This window comes from Beta vulgaris, chromosome 4 (genome assembly GCF_026745355.1).
Source record: "Beta vulgaris subsp. vulgaris cultivar EL10 chromosome 4, EL10.2, whole genome shotgun sequence".
In the NCBI taxonomy this organism is placed as follows: Eukaryota; Viridiplantae; Streptophyta; class Magnoliopsida; order Caryophyllales; family Amaranthaceae; genus Beta; species Beta vulgaris.
The window spans coordinates 10,069,774-10,088,004 of NC_079205.1; the positions used below are offsets into that span (position 1 = coordinate 10,069,774).

The 18,231-nt window shown below is 36.6% G+C and overlaps 1 protein-coding gene and 1 pseudogene across 1 annotated transcript; both read right to left on the reverse strand.

The window, feature by feature from the left end:
• Positions 1-198: 198 nt before the first annotated feature.
• LOC104907748 (ultraviolet-B receptor UVR8) lies at positions 199-9,425 on the reverse strand. The gene is made up of 6 exons (XM_010696727.4): positions 8,569-9,425; positions 7,556-7,765; positions 4,093-4,203; positions 2,463-2,831; positions 2,224-2,331; positions 199-773 (listed from the first exon to the last, which is right to left on the reverse strand). Exons 1-6 carry the CDS (start codon positions 8,890-8,892, stop codon positions 435-437), a joined length of 1,461 nt encoding a protein of 486 aa, XP_010695029.1. The 5' UTR covers positions 8,893-9,425; the 3' UTR covers positions 199-434.
• A 5,834-nt stretch (positions 9,426-15,259) lies between these two features.
• LOC104907751 (monofunctional riboflavin biosynthesis protein RIBA 3, chloroplastic-like) lies at positions 15,260-16,979 on the reverse strand (annotated as a pseudogene).
• Between the last annotated feature and the right edge of the window lie 1,252 nt (positions 16,980-18,231).

Sequence of the window (18,231 nt, forward strand, 5' to 3'; positions counted from 1 at the left end):
TATGGAACACTGACATGAACTGGTCGAATTCGGCTAGGCACCTCGGAAAAAAGTTACAATATGGGCAAACCAAAACAGCCATGTTTGACACCATGGTGTGTCATCACAGGCATCAAGATAACTGTATTAGCTGGCACTTACGGCTCCTAAAGCTTTAGATTCCAAGATTGAATACCACCAATTCAAATGAAATACGAGTTCAGAAACACAACCTTAATCCATTCACCAAATAATTGGTCCAAATCCTGCATGTCAACCAGGAAAACAGAATCGTAGTTATACACAATCTATGTACTTTTTGATACAGGCATACAGCCAAATCTAACACAACCACATCTAGATCAAATGTCAACATATGACAGGAACGTTTATAAACTAGTCATCCTCAGCTAAAAACATCATAAATAACATCAACTAGGTCAGTAAGCAACCATTTAAGCGCTTGCTTTGGCAGCAACAGAATCGTCCATCTCATCAACAAAGATTTCAGTTGGTTCAAGGCAACCTCTTAATGAATCATGTCCAAGTTGAGCTCTTTCATTATCCCCAAAGCCAAAAATTTGACCTCGGCTGGTAACCACCACAGTATGATATAGGCCAGTGCATATCTGTGAGATATAGTGACCTCTCAAGCTATCAAGGATTCGTGGCCTAGTGACCTTATCAGATACTCCCCTATCTGTAAACCCAAGGCTACCAAAACCCATCCACCCAAAGGCATAAACAGAGCCAGAGTCCACTAGAACAAATGTTTTCCTCTTACTAGCACAAACCTGCAGATAACAATAAGATTAAAAGGAATGTAAGCTTCAATACAAAACAACAGAGCAGAAATTGAAGCAGAAACTCTTAAAATGGCTAGTTATGACAATTGCCGCAAATTAAACTCTTAGAAGTGACAAGACTGACAACTATTTTTTTAAACAAAATGCATTGCCAGCGATAGAGAATATCTCAGCCCGGCTGTTCCGCGGTGTCACTACTATAGTACTGTACTCCGTATGAAAAAGGAACAAGCCTCTTGTATAGTTGCCTATCTGCCAATGCTTTTTGTTTTGGTCCTAATTCTGCCTAGCAGTTCCTTTAAATCAATCTTTCCTGCATCCCCTCTTAGTCCTGGAGAATCGTCAATCAGCTTGACTGTAGCACACCAGCAAACCTCCACCCTTGCTCTCGTTTACCTCCATGCACATTAAGTGAAAATAAAAAAGATCCGGGGGTGGGGGGGGGGGGGGGGGGGGGGGTGATGTTGCAACTTGAGACTGGTGTAACTTATTTGGAGTAAGACCCTATCTCTTTCACTCAAGAGTGTGTATTCTTACTAGTGGTAGAAAATTGTAAGACCCTATCTCAGAACAAACCATTTGACCAAAAATTCACTCCTTCGCTTGTCCTTCACCAATTACCATACTGGATCCAAGAAAGATAATTTGATTGAAGCACAGGAAATCCCAAATTGTCAATACGAATAGCAATTATGTTCTTCCTCAATTAAAAAATATGTTGAGAAATAATTTTTTTTGCCCTTTAAGTTTGTGATGCAAATGATTCCACCTCAAAATTGGGGAGCCTTTCTACTTAACTTTGCCTGGCAGCTTCTAAAATCCAACTAGATAAGTCGACGCACTTTTGGATAGCCTTGATAACTCTTGTGGATGAAAGTTTTATTTTTGAACCTTTTAATAAGTTTCTAAGTATGGAGTTGTTTTCTACGATCATAAATGTACCGACATGTACCAACTTGATCTTGTGAAAAAAATAATGAAAGTTTCAGATTAGGTTAGAGTAGATTGAATATAGACTGATATGAAATGACAGAAAATTTTGGTAACATAATTTATGTTTGGTAATATATTCACGTTTGGACTATAATAATTTGGCTTTGGACTGAAATTCCGAAATCAAATAATTTGGGTTTTAGATTTAGGCTTCAAGCAAGTTCGAACCAAACTACCCAAGTATACATCTTCAGGGACAAAGAAGATCAAAGAATAACAAAACCTTTTATGCATCCTATAGCGTTTTCCAAAGGAGTGAAAATGTTTAGTCAGTTTCTATCCTTAAGAAACAACCACCACTCCCTAGATTAGGTCCTGCAATCAGAAAGGTTGTGGAAGTTCCAGCTCACCTATGTTTACCTTTTCGTACCCATATTTAAATATGATCCTAAGACCATTTAGAAAGCTAGGATGCATTAGATGTAACATTATACAAGATGCAAACCTGCACAGCAAGATGATTCTTCAGGCTGCTTACAAGCGCTGGAGTTGTCTTATCATTCTCGTCCCCATGACCCAAAGCGCCACAATAACCTTTTCCCCATGTATACACCTAAAAAGTTGATCAAAATATAAAATATATATAAAGAAAGGTACAAGATCCCAGAAAAGCCATACTGAAGAGTGAGGACCAACCCAGCACCCAGGCTTGACAAAAAGATCAATCAATTTAAATGTACTTACATATCCACAAGAATCAAGAGCAACAACATGCTCATCACCGGCTGAGACACGAACTACATGAATACCCTTTCTTCTAAATGACAAGATAGCCCGGGGCTGGTGTCCATTATGTTGCTCACCATGTCCTAAACAGAAATTGGTACCTGAACCAAATGAGTATACTGTACCGTCATGAGCCACAGCTAAAGAGTAACTTGGACCAGCTGAAATCTGAACCATTGAGCCAAAACCCTCAAGCAGCTCCACAAGTGTTGGTGTTGGTCTATCCATTGTATCACCATGACCAAGTTGTCCGTTTGTGTTTGTTCCGCATGTATAAACATGGCCTTCTCTTGTGAGGAACATAGTAAAACTAAGTCCTGCAGCAACCTGCACAAGTTACAAAAAATATTAATAATCGTGGTGTACTGGAGAAAGAAATGATCATCAGAACACACTGTTTTTGTTGCAATCATGAGACTAGGCAAGGTAGGAAATAACACAGCAGGCTAAGACCCATAAAAAGATCTCTAGCAATCTGATGCATCAGTTATAGAAACATACAGCCTCATCCCAGCTAAAAACTTGACCAACCACACACAGAGAATTCATGATTGAAAATCCTCCCCCCCAATGGGATTTTTCCCTTCAAAAGACGGAGGAGTGCAGGTAGATGTACAGCCCTGAACCCCCATACCAAAAATATGGGGGAGGAACAGACAGAATATTTACTCAGTAATATTATCTGACAGACTCCTGTACTTGACACAGCTCTTTGACAAATCAGCAAGTGGTTACTGTATTTGTTACCTTACCCTTCTTTTACATGGATATAACATAAAAAAGAGTCCAATTTCATAATTTCTGCCTTTAGTGGTGTAGAATACAATATTCAGACATCCAGAAACCAGAAAACAGTCAACAGTATCAATATTAAGCTTTCACTATAAAATCAAAGCAAGCTATTTCATCAATGGTACTCACATCATCCAACACAATATACAAATAGAGCTATTATTTTAACAAGAGATACTCTACAAAATGAAAATTTAAAAACTTTTTTCACCACAAAATCAATGTGTATATCTTAGAAAAACATGTATATTAAAAAAAGACGCCACTATTTAGATGACATTATACACAAACGATCGATTTCATAAGCGCTTCTCATACAAAGAGCTAACTAAACCAATTCATAATCAATGAAACGCTAAATTCTAATGCAACAAGCTAAGAACAACTTGGAAAACAGGCAAACAAAACAAATTGCTAATAGCACAAATCCACATATATGTTTCCTTCGCCTCAGATTGTTTGCCCATTGCTGTTTCAGTAACTTTTACATGCTCTTTTGAGGAGGGCGTAAAGGTAGAGGGAATAAAATGTACAAAGTTTGCAGGTGCGGTCCCCAACTTAAGAAAGAACATAGATAGAAAAGTTTATCATCAAAATATGGAGGAAACAATTTGAGACAGAGAGAAAAATTCGGGTAAAGAATTTGAGATGGAGTAAAATGAAAACTGAAGAAATCATAAATCAAAACAAAGAATGACAAAAAAAGTATTTCATAGACATTATTGGTTCAAAAAAAAAAAAAAAATAATCCATAGACAGGTGAACACTATCTCAATATACAAAAGATTGCCCTTACTTGCTGACAAGGAATGCCTTTCAGGGCTTCAACAAACCGAGGCCGGAAAATGGGACGACCTGTATCTTTATGCCCACAACAAAATGAGGAATTGTCTCCACAAGTGAAAACCTGTACCAGCAAAAGATTGTTTAACAAATGCACTCCACGAACTGACAAAAGTTTAACCCTTTCAGTAGTATATCGATAATAATCATACCTCAAAAAACACAGCCACGGAAACATTTATTTTCTAGTGATTACTAAACTAGTCTAAATAATACATTACTTCATTACTGAACTAGTCTAAAAGAAGTGATCAGCTAAGAAAGATCAGTTGATTTGTAGTGTAGAGGAACATGGTTTAAAAAATGACAGATAAAGTTAATGGACCACATAGAGGCAAAAGGTGTTATCTACTACAGCAAGAACAACCACCTCTTAAGAATCCCATTTTAGTCAATGAAACCAGCATCTGAAAGAAAGCTAGTAAAGCAAAGGTACAGTGCAGCACTGCAGCTTTAAAATCTTCCAACAAAAGCATAGCATCCCATCATCAAAGTCCCAAAACTCACACTAGAAGGACACAGAAATATCAGCTCAAAGCCACCATTTTCCAACAACAAACCAGAAACTACAACTCAATCTCAATCCAAAAATCCAACCAATTGATCTGAAGAAGCAAAGCTAGCATTTATCAATGACCCTTAAAATGACCTTACTTACCCCAGTTACCTTATCCAACAGCCTAAGGTATTCCACCCACCACCAACATGACAGCCACCGTTGCCATAGTGCCAGACCACCTATTTTGCCACCACTAGACTTAATCCACTTAATTGACAAGGACAAAACCTACCGCCAAAAGCACCGCCGGATTACTATGTTGACCACCATCTCCAATTACGGCGAACAATGCATTTACTACCTTTTTTTTGTTAAACGAATAAAATTCGTTCTCAATAGCAGAAAATGTGACAAACAAATATTTATATTTTTTTCACCAGAAACCAAAGGCAGACATGACAGCCTACCTTACGCCCACGCGCCTGCAATGGACGTCTGACCAAAAGTTCAGGTGCCTCTTTTTGGACAACCCACCATAGGCTGAGGCGCTTTTTACATACACCTACCTTGAACTTATTCTCAAGCATCTATGACAAAGGCCTATGAATGTCTAGTAATTATTTTATTAATTTCCTATTATTTTATGTTAATTTAACATCTTTAACAATAACTCCCTTCTATATATTGTTGCTAATTATCATAGTTACGATGTCGTATTAATTAGTTCTTTTGAATAATCCAACATTAGGTTCCATATTTGAGTAACTATGGAGATGGAATTAGTTATAGTCATAGATTTAAAACGGAAAAGTGTTCGAATATGTTCAAGAAATCACCATCAGTATAAGATTTAAAGTAATGAATATTTCTTGGAAGCAAAATCGTAAGGCGCCCTGTTGGTTTTACCCTAAAATGTTTTTGTTGTACACCTTACGTTAGACATTTGGCGAACCCAAATATCGTAAGAAGGCCAAATATGTTGACAAAATCATGAGGATGTCCGTTTCAGGTTGTTGTCGAAAGGGTGTCGAATATTAAATATCTTAGTATGCATGAAACCTAATGAACAGGATAACTACGCGTTTATAGCGTATCAAGAGGGTCATAGATACACGAATGCTCTCAATGATGAGATAAGACACTCAGACACATGGTTTGCGAAATGACTAACAGACTACACCCCGCAATATACAATCTACACAAAACAATCAAACGTATCTACAATAAGAGATAGTTTCAGAACACGCAGGGGCGTGAAGGTCATATATAGGTTGAACCGTCTTTACGTTTTGGCTGATTAATAAAATATGTGTCATGGACCCTAACCAATGTGGACCAACTGATTACACGTGCATTGATACTTATCCTTTAGGTACAGACTTCCGTACTTATCCATTGGTTATCGATATTGTATCAATTTATGAGACAAATCAATACGGTATGCAATTCATTGAGTCTACAAAGTACAAATAGTTATAGATGGGTGTTGAGGTCGTTTAGTAATTTCATTGGATATGGCGAGTCCTCAACTCTTTTTCGTTGATCCTGAAATGGGTTTGGTTCGGCCCATTTGTGAGGTTTTTCCGGATTACCCACATCTTCTATGTACTTGGCACATTAATTGAGATGTGGAGACACGAGGTACCAAAATCCATGTGTTGAAGTTGTTTAGAGGGTTATTCAAAAATGGAAATGGTGGACTATCGTAAATGCAAGTGCAGAGAATTCTTATGATCAGGCAAGGGCAGAAATGAAAAGCTTGTGGGCATCTAGTATATTGAGCGGAATTGGTTAACCCCTCATAGGTAGAAGTTTTTCAGAGCATGGCCGCAATTCATTTTCGAAATACAACCACTTGTGGGGTGGAGAGTTTTAATTTGGCTTTCAAATCTTGGCTACAGAATTTCTATTGGGGTTTTGGATACCATATGGCATCATGTAAGCTTATACATTGGTAGTCAAATCATAAAAACCAAGGATATTCTAAAGAAATATAGGTGCAAAGTTGGAAAACAGCAAATAATACCACCATTTCAACACCTAATTGGACGTGTGTCGCATTTTTCCGTTATTAAGAACGACATTTATTAAGGAACAAAAGTTGAAAATTACATATAATGGCCTTGATGGTGCTTGCAGTGGTAGGTTCCGTTTTCGTCAATTTAGTAAATTACGTCCCGTGGTGGCAAACTGGTGATTCTTGCAATCGCAATGATGGCCTTGATGGTGGTAGTGGTGTAGGCGCTAGTGGTGGAATACTTAGGTTGTTGGGTAAGGTAAATTGGGGTATATGTAAGGTATGGGTGGGGTAAAAGTAAAAAAAGGTGAGATGGGTAGGTAAAAGGGGGGATAGGTTTTATAAAGGAATAGGGGGGGGGGGGAAAGGAGGTTGTACAAATGCATATAAATAGAAGGGGGATTTTAGGAATATACAGAGAGGGAAATAGCAATGCCATCTAAATTACAGCCATAGGTTATATTTGTATTACCTAGACCACAAGCTTTCATAATATACCACCTCCCTGACATGCAACGAAGCTTAGAGCTTGTTTTAAAATTTTAAAGACATTATGCTAAACTCACAACTTGTTACTGATCTAGATAGATCTTTTGAGAAAATGCAACGAAGCTTTGAGGTTGCTTGTAAATTTCAGAAAATGCAACAAGTGTATTATGAATTCACAATTTGTTACTGATCTAGACAGGTGTCGCAAAAAACTCATATGGCAAACTGATTCCATAAACTACACAACAAAAGGACAATTGTAAGTTGTAACTCATGCACAAGGCACAACGATACATTTTGCTACTGTCTAGAATCAAATGTCTGTCCTTTTTCTCCTTGCAATTTTTCAACAAAAACATATTATTTTGATTTTAGACACAAAATAAAAATAAATAAACAACTATCACTAACCTCTCCGGACTGTGTGACAAAAGCAGCGTGATTGTGTGAAGCAGAAACTTGGAACACAGGTGAAGAAGAAGGAAAACTGATCGGGCTAAATGATACGCACTGTGTCATTTCTGAGCCCTGACCAAGAACACCACACAAGCTGGAACCACAAGAATAAACAGATGAATTGCTGACAAGCAGAGTGTGATATCTTCCAGCTTTTATCTGCATCTGTTAATTAATTTGACAACACAAGCAACAACAGAGTCACTCTCAAAACAATAAGAAACCAAGTCAACATAATGAATATTATGCGGCAAAGTAATAATACACATATGCGGCAAAGTAATATTTTCCCCATTTTTCGTAGTTTGGTTGAACAAGGGATTTTAAAGGGAAAACTTAGGTGGAAAAATTTTTCCATCACTTTGTTAACATTTTCCTCCAAAATTGAAGGAAATCATTTTCTTCAACTTTCTTATTCCCAACAACTCTAATTTCCCCTTCATAGCTTAATAAGTTTCCATCAAACCAGACACAGGACAAATAATATTCATTTGCATTTACCACTAGAATATATATTTCATAGAAAATGTTTTTAATCAAACCAAACAAACCCTAAAGAAGCAAACCCAAAAAAGAAAGATCAAATACAACATCAGAGGGTAGTTCGAATATTATAAGCAAATCATTTTCTATGTTGCAACTTCCACCAAACGCGCAAACCAAACCCATGTCTCACAACAATGACCCCAAATAATCTCATGAATAGTTTAGAAGTCATTTCTCCTAATGTGATGGACATCAACTCATCCACATGCACAAGCTAAAATAAAAAGAAGCAATAATAGAAATGATACAAAGTTCAAAAGAATCAGTGCACAGATAGCTGAAAATTACTCTGGTGAAGCTAAACAATTTCTTATTATTGCCTCAATTTATCAGTAACTACAAAGTCAATCATCACCAAAAAGCAGTAATTCTATACTATCATATAGCTAAAATCAAAGTTTAAGAGCCAGAAGAAGCAATACATTGCCTGCTGAAGTCTCAACAATGCCAGAGGCTTGATAAACAGATTGCAAGAACCTCAAAACCCTCTTCCAATTACCACCACACCGATCAATAAGCGCCTTACGAGCTTCGAAACCCATGGGGGCGTAAACCGGGTGCGAAACACATAGCTGAAACGCAGCCAAATCAACGAGAGACCGATATTTCAGAGGGTACAACCCTTGACTTCCTCCAAAAATAGAAGAAGCCAATTCCAAACACACAAGATCAACAGCACTCAACCTTCCTGAAGTCAAAATCTCCAACACAATATGAGAGGGTAATTCATCAATAGATGCCGCCATTTTTTCAATCGAAAGAAAAGAACAATTCAATTACTACGCTTGATTTTGTGAAATTGTATCGAAAAATGAAGGATGGAAAAAATCATCAAATTTTTAGGCGAAAACGAGAGCAATTGAAGTATAGTATGAAGAAAACGTCGGAAGGGAGGAAAAGATGAGAAATTGAGTAAGGAAATGGAGTATTTGTTGTGAAATTTACAGGCGATTTAGGAGAAAATGGAAGAGAATTAAACATGAGAAGTAATCAATCAATCACCCAAACCTAAAATTCGCGATTTCTTCCTAATATGAGGAAATGAAGGATTGAATTGGGGAAGAAAATTGGGGGAAGAGGGAAAACAGCAGGATTAAGGAATTGAAGAGTGGAAATTCACCGAAAAGTTGCCGAAATTTCGACTTTTTCTTAGGGTAGAGAATTAGAGATACAAGGAAGCATGTATTATTTGGACATGAGTTGGTGACAACTGACAAAGTCCACTAAAAGAGTAAAGAAGAGAGAGAAGCGAAGAAAGTACACCAGAAAATCGATTAACTATATGGTACTAAGAGCATGAGCAATGGCATAGTTTTACTTGGTCTAACAAAAAGTAAAACTAGTCTTAATTAGTCTAACCATTGGGACACTTGGTCCTTGGAGCTGGTTGGTCTAGAATTCCAGACCAAGAGCTCCTCGGATGGCGTGCACAAAAAATAAGGAGCAGCCACGTGGCGAAGAAAACTGGGCAAAAAAAAGGTGAAACGCTGGGTTTTGGGTGAAAAAGGCGGAAGAAAGCAAGGGAAGTTAAGCGTTTCGGAACCCGTGTGGGGCAAAGGAGCTGACGAGCTGTCAGTGGCTCTGACGCGCGTCAGATGCCACTGAGCAGCTAATCAACTGCTGCCAAGTGTCTTCTGCCAGCTTTTTTTTGCTTTTAATGCACCCAATTCTGCTGCCAGCTTTACCGTTGCAAATTGTATAACTTTGCTTCCCATAAAACAATAATTTGTAACGTTACAAATTTTGTAACGGTAAAAAAAAAAAAATGACGTTAAAATTAAAAAAAAAAAATTACAATAACGGCTATAAAATATTTTTAGCTATAAATTGAGCCCAAATTTCATATATTTTACCACACCTCTTCCTAATATATTTTTTATCTAATTAGCTCTCTACCTAATATTACTTAAAGTAAGTCAATATTATGGATTCAAATAATCCTAATTACTCCCAAAATAATCCAAACCACCACAAAATCCCCAAATTAATTTCCAATTCGATCCAAGTGTGCTACAAAATCCAGAATTTCAAAGAATGTTTATGTTTTTTCAAAGCCAATCGAATTACCAAAATTCTCAACAAGCTACACAACAATCTCCACAAAGTTCTAATCATCTATCCCAACAACAAGTTCAACCATATTTTCCTATATCCCAACATATTTCACAACAACATGAACAACCTAACGAAAACGACGATGTAGTTGAAATCCAATCACAGGAAAATGAAAACACCCTACTTCAAAAAAAGCCACAACATCAAAGTTTCAATGGAGTGTAGATGAAGATCATGCACTCATTTCGGCATATCTAGAGTGTGGAGGAGATGTGTTAAAGGGAACCGACCAAAATGGTGACGGTTTTTGGGGTTCGGTATTTCAGAAGGTTGAAGAGTCACGACGACTCAATCCAACTTTACGCCTAAGGACATTCAAAGCTATCACTAGTCGTTGGAAAAAAATCAACGGAGATGTGAATGCATGGGTCGGGATATATACCGAGGCGAAAAGGAAGAAGGGGTCCGGCTGCAATGTTGAAGACGTCCTGACTGAAGCCCGTGAGATGTGGATAGAAGTCCATGGACCCCGATTTACATTGGAGCATGCATGGAATGTTCTGAAACACTACGACAAATGGACAGATGGCACCCAAATGAGCGGAAGCTCAAAACGGTCTGGTCCAGATGAAGGTGTGAGCTCAATACGTCCTGACGGTGTCAAGAAAGTCAAGAGTAGGAGAAAAGCCCCAATATCCAGTTCTACATCTCCATTCCATCCTCTTCGGAATTTACGAGGAGGATTCGTGTGGGAGAGGACTTACTTGAGTATCAAAAGGAGCGTGATGCCTTGAGAGAATCAACGAAAGAGGAAGATAGAAAGTTCAAAATTTGGAATATATTAATGGCTAAGTCTTCCCTTGATCCGGATGAGAGAGAGATGTATGAAAAACTTAAGCTACAATTTAAGGACAAATATGTTTAGTTAGTGTTCATGTTTTTAAATGTTTTAGTTTGCAATTAGTTGTATTGTAATTTTTAATTATGAATATGTATGTGTCTTAACTTTTTATTATGAATGTATCATTATCATTATCATTAACGTTATAATTATTTATTACCATATCATCATTGTTTTCATTATTATTATTATTATTATTTATTATTATTATTATTATATCATCATTATATATTATTATTATTATTATCATTATTATTATTATTATTATTATTATTATCATTATTATTATCATTATTATTATTATTATTATTATTATTAGTAGTAGTAGTAGTAGTAGTAGTAGTAGTACTACTACTACTACTAGTAGTTGTTGTACTAGTATTAGTAGTATTATTGTTATTATTATTATTGCATTGAATTGTCTAATCACTCACAAATAGTACTGCATTGAATTGTCAACTCACCTGACGTTGAATAGTATGAATTACTGTTATGCATCATATGATGGATTTTTCCTATATAATAGAGCATAACTTCAACAATAAAATCACAACTCCATTCACTTTTCCTCTCAATTTTTTTGTTTTCTAGAAACACCTCTTCAATCAACATATCTCCAAAATGAACTATGATTCAAGTTCTTCTAGTTCAGGTTCTGAGTTTTTTAATTACATGGTTCAAGATTAATAGAATGGAGTCAATCCGTTGATGCTGAGCAACAAATGAAGAAGAAATTGTACCGCCGCACTAAAATTTGTGCGTAGGGAACGTGAGGAAGCTCATGAAAGATTGTTTCATGATTATTTCAGCAACGAACTTCTATACCCCGAGAATATTTTTCGTCGTAGGTTTCGTATGCATAGGCATGTTTTCCTTCGTATGTCGAAGGTGTAACAATTCAAGATGCTAAATTCTTTGTGCAAAAACCAGATCTACTGAAGGATGGGTGCATCTAAACTACAAAAATGCACAGCGGCTATCAGGATGTTGGCATATGGTTCATCATCTGATGCTGTTGACGAGTACCTGAAAATTGCTTCAAGTACCGCTGTTGACGAGTGTCATCATGCACAATATGATTGTTGAAGATGAGCGTGATACTTATCAAAATTACCGAGATCCAAACGAATATGATCAGCTTCAAACTCAAAATAACGAGGGGTCATCTAACCAAGTCGGAGAAGAGTCATTCGTTGTGCACAACGGAAGACTCGATGCGCGAAATTTAGGTGCATACATGGAGAGAAGATCTGAGATGCGAGATGCGGAAACTCACATCTCACTAAAAAATAACTTGGTTGAACACATATGGCGTAAGTTTGGGCCTAATCGTCAAGTTGATTAACTACTTTATTTAATTAATTATGGTTTAAGTTAATTTCAAATTTCATGTATTTGTGTGTGTTAAATTATCTATCTTAGCTTTATGTATCAATCTATCATGTATTTGTGTTTTAAATTATCTATGTTTATGTATCAGATTTCATGTATGTGTGTTTTTTTTAATTATCTATCTTATGTATTGTGTTCGTTTTTTTAAATTTATAATGTCAAGTTAACGTAATTTAATTTAAAGTAAGCTAATTAACACATATTTACTATAATCTCAAGTTAACGCTAATTTAATTTAACGTAAGCTAATTAGCTTCTAACGTAATTTAATTATCGTAATTAATTTAACGTAAGCTAATTAGCTCGTAATTAATTTAACGTAGTCTAATAAGCTTTTATTAATTTAAATCATCTATTTCATATAAAAAAAATTAAACATTGAATATGGTGGGGTTTGGTAAAAGTAGGAGAGAGAGAGTATAGGGTGGGGTTTGGTGAAAGTAAGAAAGAGAAATAGAAAAACCAAGTAAGACCAACCAAGCCATTGTGACAAAAAAAAGATGATTGGTTGGAGTTTTAGTGGGATGTGAGGTGTAAGAAGGAGGGAAGGAGAGAGAAAGAAAAAAGCTCCAAGACCAACCAAGACCAACCAAGCCATTGGTGATGCTCTAAGAAGTAAGAACTTCTATTGCGTTTTCTTATTTTGATTACTATTGACTAAAATACTCTTAACCCTCCGTTTGACAGGACAAAGATGCTTCAGGATCACATAGGTAAGAGCCTGTTTAAGCTCTTGGTAAGTACTCTTCCGTTTCATTTTAATTTATTTGGGGATAATCAAGGAGAAAGTACAAAAATATGAAAGAAAAACTGAAAAGAGTGGGTTAAAATATTAAAAAATGAATGACATGGGTGAAAAAGGAGGAGAAAGTAGATGTGATATATTATCAAAAATAGAAAAAACAACAGTGTGTAGATTAAAAAGAGACGGACTAAAAAGAAAAGTGTGTAGATTAAAAAAAACGAAGGGATTATTAGAGTTTGTCACGTATTGTCTCCTCTTAGTTGTTGAAATAACGTCATGTCATAATTCATATGCGTCATTGCAAGTATGTTCTCCACATAATACTCCTCCCTTACATAAAAGTTCTATTCATATCCTCATTGACCTTGGTAGAAAATACAAATTTCCGGCCGATGAACTTACTAATGAATTGCATGTCACCCTACCATTTCTCTAGAACCCCAAAATAGAACTCAAACCCATAGTACTCCAAATTGCCTTTCCACTTTGTCTCTTTGAACCCAAAATATAGAAAATATCGTGCCCCATGCCACTCGGTGGCCCTCCACCCTACTATCACATCCCATAATCCGACGTGTTAAGTTGGGAGCCACCTTGATATTCTCCCATCCAGACCCACCTGTAATTCCCGAACTCGACCTCGTGTATATGGTTTACCTGATTCAAGTTGGGGTCGGACAACATCTAAGCATTGACTTTCCAAGAGTGCAAGGTAATGATGGTGTACCAGAATGTTGAAAGGTTGATAAACAATAACGAAATCCTCCCTACACACCTACCGACAGCGTTGTTTATCGAGGTGAGACTTCCAACACAACTGATGGAGGTGAAATGAAATGGGTCATGGAAAGAGGGAAAAAATCCTCGATTGTCCGAGGTTGTGCTATGGCGCATGAGAGAAACATGGTTGTGCCCCATCAAAGAGAAGGAAGTAAACCCAAGAGGAGACCCAAGGGAGGCATCCTTGATTGTAAAGGGATTGGCAGGCCCTCATTTTAAAACCAACTTCCGCTATCTTGTTAACTATCAACATCCAAACTTATCATCCTAGTTGAGACTTAATCATGTCGCGACACACTAACTCCATTTTGTTGTCCATGGGTCTGGCATCTAGTTGATCTGGTGGAGCAAATTGGGGGTATTTTCACCATATGGAACCCTACGCATATTCAGGTTCATATTCTTGCGGAGAATACGTACACAAGAAGCTCTTTGTTTGGTTGATGTATTCTCTCCTCGAATTTTTATTTGTTCTACAATTTATGTCAATCTTAGATTTGAAAATAGGAAGCTTTTATTGGACGCTTTATTTGACTTTGTTGTAAATGTTAATATTCCTAGGTTGGCTATTGGAGACTTTAATATAGTCACTCATGTTATGATAAAAAAAACTCAATTATACATGAATATTATGGGTGCTTGCAATTTCATTGATTTAGGTTATAGTGGCCAAAAGTTTACTTGGACTAATATAAGGAGGCACAACTCTATTTCTGAGCATCTTCCACGAATTACTTCTGACCGTTGCCTTATTTTAAGTTTGCAAGACCCTGAGGTCCTTAATAAAGATAGGAAACCTTTTACTCGTACCATGACTTGTTGCCTCAAGTTGGCCTAGGAGGAAGCCAATTAAATCTAATCTCCAAAATTGTCATAGTCTCTTAATGAAGTAGAACAAGGATGTCTTCGATTATATTAATCAAAGGAGGCGGAGGGTCTTAGCTAAGTTGGAGGGTTCACAAAAAGCTATGTAAAACCAACCTAATTCTGCTTTTCACCAAGACCTTGAAACTTCTCTCCCTCGAGGAACTAGAACAAACTCTAGGCCAAGAGGAGAATCTTTGGTTTCTAAGGCTCGAATGAATAGATTAGCTTTGGCAGATAGAAATATTAGCTACTTTTATAAATATGTTGTGATTCGTAAAGAACAAATAGGACCTCAAGCCTAAATGGTCTAGCCGAAAACACTCTCTAAAGTAACACGAAGAATGAGTCACATATTATTTCTTTCTTCTCCAAGCTATAGTATATGAACTATCACAGCCAAGCCATAACCTTTTAAGCCAATAAATTTAGCTGGATTGTTGGTCATTAGTCTGACGGTACGAACCCCTAGTGAAATTTACACACATTTTGAGTATAAGATTCAACAAATTTGAAAAAACACATGTTTGTTAATTATATTGTCACGGAAACATACTACATGTGCACCAATACCATATTCACGCACACCGACAGCTAGTCCAAGTTTAAGGTTTGGCTTCAACAGTGTCATCATGACCTTGGTCTTGCAAGTTATAAGCTTCGAGTTTATGTCCTAAGTTGATTCCTCTTCCTTCATGGCCTCGTAGATAAAGCAAGATTTCTCTTCCTACTTTCTCAATTAAATCCATTGCAAGTGCTAGTTGGTTTCCACAGTCACATCGAGCTGAACCAAATACATCACCTATTAATTAAGCACTATGAATGAGCTCTTACTAGGATGTCTTGACCGTTTCCTATGTCTCCCTATATATATAGGTTGAATGTTACTTGTATATTTTAGTGCAATTTTTTGAAATGAAGGAGATTTTTGGACAACAATTAGCATCAAATTAATTACACCTTTATAAGAGCTCTATGCTCTATTCCATCTAACTTGGAGTGGTAGCAGTAAGCATCAAACTGTCCCCAATTTCTTAGAACTCTTGAAACCCACTTCTTTCTACTAATCTTTCCCCTTTTCTTCTATATCTGGAATCAATAATCACAAACACGTTAAGCTAGAATTCACTCAACTACAGAAAAATACTCGATAATTAATAGTACCTCCGTTGTTGTTATTAGGCTAATTTTAATGTATGTTATCAAATTTTTTCTCTCTAATATATAGTCAAAGAAATTAGATGTGACTGACCCCAATTTTGGCAACTTTCTATAGCCCGACTCATTATTGACAGTCAGGCCGAATATCTAAACCTAGATTGAATCAAGTTATGTCAACCACGATCAGCTACAAATATAAATACCATTTGTTAGATTATACCTAATCAAATCAGTGATGGAGACTATAGGAACGTTGTGCTCCAAAGATAGTTTTCTTAAAGTGATTAAAGAAGCCATTGAACCATCGTCTTGATCAATTATAAATGAAAGAAACGAAACTGGTCTTAATTCAGCCAACATAACCAAATCAACAGAAGCTTCAATATGTCTGCTCTCCTCAAAACCCCACCATTTCTATACTTGAGGGGAAAAACATGACCAGGCCTCCTGAAATCTTCGGGTTTAGAGTCCGATGATGTAAGAGCAGCAACTGTTGCTGCTTTATTTGAAGCTGATACTCCAGTTGTTGTACCCTTTTTAGCATCCTTAAATACCATAACAAATCAAATTATGTACTCGTACAAAATATAATACTCCAGTTGTTGTGCCCTTTTTAGCATCCTTAAATACCATAACAACGTACCTTAAAATGTTGGTCCTAATTGTTTTATAATTCAATGTTAAAAGCAAAATTGGAGCTGTCCATTTGAGACACATACCACAATGACAGTAAAAGTAGGAGCAGCGGAGTCTGCATTTTCGCTATTTGGTGACATAAGAGGAAGCTTCAGTCTTTCAAGATCTTCCCCTTTCATTCCCACTGATACAATTACTATTCTGTGTTTCACCATAAAGGCCATGGCTTGGGAGCTGACTAAAGATGCTGCCATAACTAGATTTCCTTTGTCTACATTTTCATCATCCACAACAATAACATACTGGTAGTTTTACAGGTTACCAAGTACCAACCATCGATAATTTTGGAAAATGCACATATTTATCCTTATAATTTCACTTGGCAATGTATGGAATAATACACAATGTAACACAAACTGACGATGTTTTTTTAAAGGTAATGAGAATTCTCTTGCAAGGAAGGGGGAAAATTGGGGATTTTTCTTGCAAGGGGTGAGAATCGAACCCTTGTCACAAGAGTGGAAGGAGGGCCTTACAAAGTAACAACTAGGCCAACCTTTATTCTCACACAAACTGACAATGTTACACCTTACACTAGTGACTAGAGGATGTCAATAAGGAATATCTATAGAAGTACTAATACATAAATCCTATGCATTCAAATATTTAACCATCTAGGATATAATACTTTTGACACTTCAATGCCCTCTTAAATGTTAGTTTAACTCCTACCAAACCTCCAAACCTTCATTATGATGATGGTGTGGCGTAAACTTTAATGTTATTTTAAGCTCTTTTTCACCCAAAACAAGAACCTCCAACCCCAACCCCCCTAATTTCCTATATTCAGTCAAAGTCCCCCAATTTATATATATATGCAATAAAATAGTTTGTTTCGAAACTCGAATCCATGATCTCTCATTTGATATCCTAATGAACTAACTAACTACACTACAATACTAACATTGGTCTTTGTGAAGGAAAAAAATCATCTAAATACAAGATACTAATTCTATTTTTGAAGACTTTAAATGCACGTTGGTAAATAATCCAAAACGTATCGCCCAAGACAAGAATTAATTTTTCTAATCAAATCCCATGTTTCACTTTTGCATCGACTCTGTCCCACTAAAAACTCCCTTAAACGGACCTAAACTAACCCACCCCGACCCGACTAGGCATGGTTATAGTCTTATAGACATAGTAGTATAAATTAATTAATGAGACCACGCACGGTGCATGCGATGTGACCCTCCATGAATCATGATCAAAATTCAAAAGTGGACCCAACCAACTAAAAAAAAAAACGATCACGGGTCCACATCTTTCAAGTGAATTCCTACGTCTGTTGGTCTGTAGCTGGGTTTCTTCTTCGTACTCCGTACCAATTTTCTAATTAAGGATTTACGGGGTGTTTGTTTAGGGGGATTAGGGGGTGGGAATAGGATATTATATCTCTATGGGTAGATATCCCATGTTTGTTTGAGGGGATATCTAAATTCCCATGTGAAGGGGAATGAGATTAAAACCCCTCTTATCCCACCAAAATAA

Bases quoted from the DNA above. Each gene is read 5' to 3' on its own strand.
- LOC104907748 (XM_010696727.4), bottom strand. From the start codon at position 8,892: ATGGCGGCATCTATTGATGAATTACCCTCTCATATTGTGTTGGAGATT. The intron at 4,204-7,555 runs GTTAGTGATAGT...TTGCTGGTACAG, and splicing joins TTGTCACACAGTCCGGAGAG to GTTTTCACTTGTGGAGACAA. The intron at 2,332-2,462 runs GTAAGTACATTT...TCAACTTTTTAG, and splicing joins CTCTTGATTCTTGTGGATAT to GTGTATACATGGGGAAAAGG.